Source organism: Colobus angolensis, unplaced genomic scaffold (genome assembly GCF_000951035.1).
Source record: "Colobus angolensis palliatus isolate OR3802 unplaced genomic scaffold, Cang.pa_1.0 Scaffold592, whole genome shotgun sequence".
Taxonomy (NCBI): domain Eukaryota; kingdom Metazoa; phylum Chordata; class Mammalia; order Primates; family Cercopithecidae; genus Colobus; species Colobus angolensis.
Window position 1 is genome coordinate 938385 of NW_012119510.1, and position 8163 is coordinate 946547.

General features: G+C 42.3%; 1 protein-coding gene across 2 annotated transcripts in view; it reads right to left on the bottom strand.

Moving 5' to 3' along the window:
* TOMM70A (translocase of outer mitochondrial membrane 70 homolog A (S. cerevisiae)) overlaps positions 1-8163 on the bottom strand; it is a 41789-nt gene that overhangs the window by 30402 nt on the left and 3224 nt on the right. The window contains exon 1 of one of the 2 annotated variants that reach the window (XM_011962515.1): positions 7557-8042. The exons of the other annotated variant lie outside the window; for it this stretch is intronic. Within the exon in view, the coding sequence (XP_011817905.1) occupies positions 7557-7880 (324 nt within the window). The 5' untranslated portion in view covers positions 7881-8042. Of the gene's footprint in view, positions 1-7556; positions 8043-8163 lie in introns of those variants that run through there. 2 annotated transcript variants of the gene reach the window in all.

Below are 8163 nucleotides of genomic sequence, written 5' to 3' on the forward strand. Positions count from 1 at the left end.
GTGAGACTCCGTCTCAAAAAAAAAAAAAAAAAAAACCAGATAGGGAATCAACCTAAGTGCCCACCGATAGAAGCGAAGTATATATACACCATGGAATACTACTCAGCCATTAAAAAACAAAAATGAAATGTTCTGCAGCAACTTAGATGGAGCTGAAGGCCATTATTCTAAGTGAAATAACTCAGAAATGGGAAACAAAATACCGTATGCTCTCACTTATAAGTGGGAGCTAAACTACAGGTACACAAAGGCATACAGAGTGATATAATGGACTATGGACACTCAGAGGAGGAGGGTGGCAGAGCATGTGAGTGATAAAAAACTACATATTGAGTACTATGTACACCTGGGTGATGAGTGCACTAAAATCTCAGACTTTACTACTATACAATTCATGTGACCAAAAACCACTTGTACCCCAAAAGATATTGAAATAAAAAATAATAAATATATATTTTCTCTCTTCAGTGTACTGAGACTTGTCAAATGAGGCAGAACCTAGGAACATGCCCCTCAGCTCTTCATGACACCAAATCTACTCTAGAAAACAGGTTACATTTTGAAATGAAAGCTACAATATTAAGGTACAATCTAGGTAAGTCTAGTGGAATACAAAGTAAGAAAATCAGGTTTTGCTTAGGATAGTCAGTGAAGGCTACTCATGAGAATCTGCTATGAAATAAAAATGACTAACAAAAGACAAGAAAGTACTCCAGGAAGGAAAAACAACCCTAAAAGGATTAGCCCACTTATTGAACCTCCGGAGATCAGAAAAGCACCAGCCTCTAAAAACAAGTCCTGCGACATGATTACATAACTACACTGCAAAAAGCTGTCAATGATACACATCCAGCAATAAGAAAACTATTGTAAATTCTCAGCATTTATAAAATATTAACCTGATGATCATGCATAGTCACTGTAAAAGAAAATGAGCTAGAATTAAGTACATTAATCTGCATGTGAGAAAATAAAATGGGTATTAACTTGTCATCATGACACACTTACACCCAGGTAAAATATACCTGAGGTGGTTTGATGTTTCTCTTAAAATGGTTTTATGGTTTTAAATTTCTCAAACTCAAAAAGCATACACTACACTTGAATCACAGCTTTATAGAAGTAGGAAATAACTCTGGAACACTTGCTGTATGAGAAACAATGTTTCAATACTTATTGACCAATTGTTACTTTCTTTTCTTTTCTTTTTTTTTTGAGACAATGTTTTTGCTCTGTTGCCCAGGGGGCACAATGTCCCCTCACTGCACCCTAAATAACTCTGGAACACTTACTGTATGAGAAACAATGTTTCAATACTTATTGACCAACTGTTACTTTCTTTCTTTTTCTGAGACAGAGTTTTTGCTCTGTCGCCCAGGCTGGAGTGCAATGGCAGGATCTCAGCTCACTGCAACCTCAACCTCCTGGGTTCAAACGATCCTCTCCCCTCGGCCTCCTCAGTAGCTGGGATTACAGGCACCCGCCATCATGCCTGGCTAATTTTTGTATTTTTGTAGAGATGGGGTTTCACCATGTTGGCCAGGTCAGTCTTGAACTCCTGCCCTCAGGTGACCCACCTGCCTTAGCTTCCCAAAGCGCTGGGATTAAAGGTGTGAGCCACTGTACCTGGCCAACCAATTGTTACTGTCATATGAATCAAAACTAGGATAATAATACCTAAGATAATAAGGATTCAAATCTAGTAAGGAATAAAACCTAAGACAACAAAAAAGTCCTTTCCCATCTCATGTCTTGAAATTTTAAAAATCTACAACCAACCCCACCTACTAAATCATAATAACTCTTTGCCTAGGAAGAATATACTTGCATAATGACTGCTTCTGCAGGATTATGGTTGCAGGTCATACATAATCAACTCATTTACAAAAAGTATGCCCAAATGAGGTTTAAGACTCACACGGGGCCGGGCACGGTGGCTCACGCCTGGAACCCCAGCACTTTGGGAGGCAGAGGTGGGTGGACTGCTTGAGGTTAAGAGTTCAAGACCAGTCTAGCCAACATGGTGAAATCCATCTCTTATTAAAAATACAAAAATTTGGCCGGGCGCGGTGGCTCAAGCCTGTAATCCCAGCACTTTGGGAGGCCAAGACGGGCGGATCACGAGGTCTGGAGATCGAGACCATCCTGGCTAACACGGTGAAACCCCGTCTCTACTAAAAATACAAAAAACTAGCCGGGCGAGGTGGCGGGCGCCTGTAGTCCCAGCCTGAGGCAGGAGAATGGCGTAAACCCGGGAGGCGGAGCTTGCAGTGAGCTGAGATCCGGCCACTGCACTCCAGTCCAGGCGACAGAGCGAGACTCCGCCTCAAAAAGAAAAAAAACAAAACAAAACAAAACAAAAAAAAATTCGCCAGGTGTGGTGGCAAGCTACTTGGGAGGCTGAGGCAGGAGAATCGCTTAAACCTAGGAGGCGGACATTGCAGTGAGCGGAGACTGCACCACTGCACTCCAGCCTGGGTGACAAAGCAAAACTCCAACTCAAAAAAAAAAAAAGAAAAAGAAAAAAAGATTAACACGGAATCCAGCATTAACTGGTAGAACAAAAATGAAGAGCTGGAAAATCTGAAAAAATAAACCACTTGTGAGATTTATACACACACACACACACACACACACACACATATATAATATAAGCTTAGGGATGTCAAAGGAACCCTTAATTATTAGTCAAAAAATGAAACTTCATTCATTCAATACCTGCTATGAACCTGTATTAGGTTCTGGGAATACAATGGTGAACAAGATACAGCCAGTCTCAGCCTTCAGATTCAAAAGCATAGCAGGAAACAGGAATGAGTAATTCTAGTACCACGTGGTAAGTGCTATAAAAGGGAAAAAGTCCAGGGTGTTACAAAATCACATAGCGGTGAGCCTAGGTAGAGAGAAGTTTCAGAAAAGGTGAAACGACTTCCGTGTTGTGATAAGGAGACTAACAATCCGTGAGGCTGGTATTTGTTTGTTTTTTTTTTAAATCAGGAAAATGTAGTACCTCAGAAGCAACAGGAAAAGTTATGACATTTAGTGCACAATGTGAAATACTGCCAAGGATTAAGATGAAGATTGAAAAGTGTGAACTAAACTTAGAGAGGAATGTCATTGGTGTCCCTGATTTTAAAAAAATAACTCAAAACAGATCATTTGGGGGAGACAATAACTTCACTTCAAACAAGATGACTAATAACAACAGTTTATGCAGTCCTTGACCCTTTACTAAAATGTGTAGGTACATCTTTCCTTTCCTACTGTAGTAGGCTGGCTTAGATTATTGGTTCCTAACCATTTCATGTGGGTTAAACTCTGTGTAATGTTAAATATGAACACAAGAATGACTGCATTTTTTATCATCAGATTAAATAACAATTGGACAAAAAGTTACTATGAAGTCAATAACGCTTTTAAATAAGTGCATTTTTCTAAAGAATCACAGAATGTTTGAAAAAGAAGTATCTAGGATATTGGTACAGCCAGGATACCATGCTTGGAATATATGTGTGGTGGTCCCTTGTCATGACTCAAGCCCACAGATTGAGAAGTACTATGGATAATATCATCTTCTAAAAAGTCTTGCAATTTAAAATTTTTAACAAATTCTTTAAGTCCAAAAAAATTACTGAAGCAAAATGGCACATTATGGTAGATTTCATAATGGTCCAAAATGGAATATGATCTAACACTTTGGTAAGCACCTCAGTCTGAGACACTATCAACTGTGACTAAATGCTTTTCTTTAGTGATACCTCAATATTTCCATTCATTAAAACAACTATGAATATCCTTTGCACTTCCTGTACAAGTTTTTGCTATCCCAGAAAAAAGGAAATTGTATACTCTAATTGTAAAAGAAAATCTGAAACCCAATAGAAGCCCAGTAATTCTATCAGATCATTGTACATTAAGGTAAACATAAGTCAAAAGACAAAAATGCAGATTTTCCATTCTATTTGCTGATATCAAACCCTAAACAGACAATACTTGTCTATTTATTCATTCCCTTAAAAACTGTAGTTATTGGCTTAGGTGGAGAAAGGACAGTTAGGGCATCGGGAATTCTGCCAGTTTTCCATCAGTGAAAGCAAATGCTTCTGGTTGCGAAACCTATAGAGGATGCCAATTTAGAGGTGCTATTCAAAATGTACAGCAATTTCTCCAACCACAGATAAGAAATTACAATTACTGATCAATTATATTTAGATAGTCTAATAATAACTCTAGGGACCAGACTATTAAAAGAAGACAAAAGTAGTCTTTCAACATTTACTGGTCACCAACAGTTAAGATAAAAATTTCCGTTTAAAAAAACCACAAAGACCTCTCATTGTTGTTTTACCAAAGAACAATCTAGTACTTCAAAGATTCCAGGTGTAGGCCTACAAATTCCACAAGATGAACAATGGTAAATGCAAACGCTTTGCCTTGTTTTATTTGGAGCCAAAAATACATCATTTCAAAGCAGTTTAAGTAACATAAAGAGTCCAATCTTAAATTCTAATTTTTAACAGTAGTCAGATGAATAAAAAGGTATTTGTGGTCGTGGGCGGTGGCTCACGCCTGTAATCCCAGCACTTTGAGAGGCCAAGGCGGGCGAATCACAAGGTCAGGAGTTCAAGACCAGCCTGGTGAACATGGTGAAACCCCATCTCTACTAAAAATACAAAAATTAGCCGGGCATGGTGGCGGGTGCCTGTAATCCCAGTTACTCGGGAGGCTGAGGGAGGAGAATCGCTCGAACCTGGGAGGCGGAGGTTGCAGTGAGCCGAGACCTCGCCATTGCACTCCAGCCTAGGTGACAGAGTGAGACTGTCTCAAAAAAAAAAGTTATTTGTAAAGTAAAACTAAAAAACTCTGAAATATCATGAAATTTAAATTCATCAGTGTTGATCCAGACAACGTGGAAAAGAGGAATTAAGGAAATCTAAAATCTGAAAAGGAGTCGGCTAGGTTTTATTAAACACCAATGGTACAGAACCCCTGGGATGAGGTGGGGTGGCTGAAACCACAATGAAATGTTAAAATCTAGTTTCCGCCGGTGAGGTGGCTCGTGCCTATAATTCCTAGCACTTTGGGAGGCCAAGGTGGGTGGATCACCTGAGGTCAGGGGTTTCAGACCAGCCTGCCCAACACGGCGAAACCTCGTCTCTACTAAAAACATAAAAAGTAGCCAAGCATGGTGGCACATGCCTGTAATCTCAGCTACTCGGGAGGCTGAGGCAGGAGAATTGCTTGAACCCAGCAGGCAGAGGTTGCGATGAGCTGAGATCGCGCCACTGCACTCCAGGCTGGGTGACAGAGTGAGACTCCGTCTCAAAAAAAAAAAAAAAAAAAAAATCGAGTTTCATGTATACAAACTATCTCTATTTTTAATGTTTACAGAACTGAAAACTTTTTGGATCTTTCATTTTACCTACTATTCTTCCATGATTAAAACTAAATTAACAAACGAAATAGAAAATGACTAGAGAATTTCAGATATCCAAAAATGATGTAAGACAAGTGATAATTAATTAAAAGAATCCTCTTCATAACTACTTTTAATAGCAGCAGTGAGCTATTATAAATGATCAAAACCAGAATCATCAATTTTTAGTACTGGAAGAAACAGAAGAGATCTAATATTTTAATCTTCTTATTCCACAGGGATGACGCTAAGGTCAAGGAGATAAAATGACTTTCCCAAAGTAGCAATGCTGGAGAGCCCACTATAAAGCTCAGAAATCCTAGTTCTCACAGTCCATAGGTTCTTCTACTATCCAGTCATAAACCTTTTAGAAAACAGGCAATGCTTCACCCTCCCATAGGAAAGATCATACGGTTTTCTCATGGCCTAGCACAATGCCTCACACTGTAGATAATAGTTTGTTCATTCCTATACCAAAACTTCCGTTAAAGCTAATTTGACATCCTAGTAAAAATATCTTCGCCCGGGCACGGTGGCTCACACCTGTAACCCCAGCACTTTGGGAGGCTGAGGTGGGCAGATTACCTGAGGTCAGGAGTTCAAGACCAGCCTGGTCAACATAGTGAAACCTCATCTCTACTAAACATACAAAAATTTGCTGAGCATGGTGGCGCACGCCTGTAGTCCCAGCTTTTCCAGAGGCTGAGGTAGGAGAATTGCTTGAACCCAGGAGGCGGAGGTTGTGGTGAGCTGAGATCACGCCACTGCACTCCAGCCTGGGCAACAAAGTGAGACTCCGCCTCAAAAAAAAAAAAAATCAACATGAATAGTATAAGATGGAAATGACTTGCATACATATTTAAGTGTATACACTTGGATACAATTGGAAGTTACTTGACCAACTGTATATACATATGTATAAAACTGGGAGATATTTGACCAAACGTTTCTCTGACCTCGACTTACTCTGGTACTATCACTGAACAACTCCAGACCCAGATAAAATCCACCACACCCAATCCCAGTAGTGTCAAATGCAGCCAGGCTAATTCTCTGCACAGCTGTCAGATACCAAAAGGATTTAACAGTCAGTTCACCAAAACCATACAAAGCTGTTCACTAAATACTCCAATGCTTGGACTAACATCAGAGAAATTATATCACGCATATTAGGCTTGGTCATGTACATTTCCAGGTGAAATGGAAAAACTGAATTTAAGATGCTTCCAATCAAAAAGTTTAAGAAGTCACTCCCATTTTTTTGGTATGTGTGTGTAGGCCTGGACCTGGGGCAGTGGGCTGTGTGCAACCAAGCCTGGTGAGCATTGCTGTGGCTGCTACTCTTGTGCAACAAGAGGGGACAGTGCAGTGCAGAGCGTTTTCTGAGAAAGGCCAAGGGGTCCGGAGTGTAAAAGGACACCTCTGGGCTGGGGCATGGCAGGGGAGGTTCCGGGGTCGCTGAATGCTTGCAGTCAAGGGGGCTTCCGGGCCGCTGAGAGAGAACGAGCCTTGGGAGCTTGATAGTTCTGCTTACAGTTTAGAGGCTGTAAAACAAATGCCACTGAACACCATTTCACTCTTTAGAACCTGTGTAGTCTTTCTTTTTCTATGTACAAAGCCATCTAATCGGTTTTTTGGTTTTTTTTTCTGCTTTTGTCAACTAACCGTCACTGCAGTTGCCCACTTACCCCGAGCAAAAACACACTCCAAAAGGGGGAGTGGCTCGTTATTATAAAGGCTCTTACCGATTAAGTTGTAGGCTTTGGGAATCACAGAAACAGTTCGTATCACGATGTACCAATTGTTAATGGAATTTAGCTTCCTTCACTTATTAAATACAATCATCACATTTGCAAATGCCCCACTCCCATCTACAACACTAGGAATAAATGCTGTGTCACTGAGAAGAAAAGCAAAAGATTTTTCTGAAACCAAAAGGAAACTGTCAAAGAAGGCCAGTAACCTGTCATCGGGCTACTCTGTGCCCTCCACTGGCAGCCAGACATGAGTCTCCCTAAACCCATGTGTTGCGCTGCCGCTTGGCAGCTTCCGTCTGATGGGAAGCCCCTTCACCGACACAGCTCGCCAAGGAAAAGCTGTACCCGCGTTTCCACCTCTATGGCCTGGAACTACTTCTCACCACGTCCAAGTGAGCACCGGGACCTTCAGGGTGTCCGCTGCCCGGGGCCGGACTGGCCCTGCCCTCCGGGGTCTTCCGTTCGCTGTTGCGCTTCAGGCCGCTGGCGTCGCCCCGGCCTCTGGACTCCCGGCGCCGTTGCTGCCGACTCCACAGGTATATGGCACCCGCGCCTAGCAGCAGGGGTGCCCCAACCGCCAGAGCCAGCTGCCATCGCGGCAGCCCCCCCGTGCCCGGGCCCGCAGTCCCGCCGCCGCCCACCCCACTCCCGGAGCTTGGTGCAGCTGCTGCGACCACCGCCGCCTCCACAGGCTTAGAGGCGGCCATGACGAGTGTCCTCCGCCACCTCCTCCCTGCCTGTCTCGAGCGCCACAATCACCAAGCAGCGTGCGAAGGAAGACTGAAGGAGGGAAGGAAGGCAATGAGCGAGCGAGCACGTTAAGCAGAGAGAGCGGACGACAGAAAAGGGCCAGAGGTCACCGGAAGCCCAGGGCATGCCGGGCCAGACCTGGCCGTGCATTATTTAGTCTTAAAGGCTACTTACCATCTTAAAAATGCAAACTTATGGTAAGAACCATTAATGAAAATAGTAACCATTAGTGACTCCTGT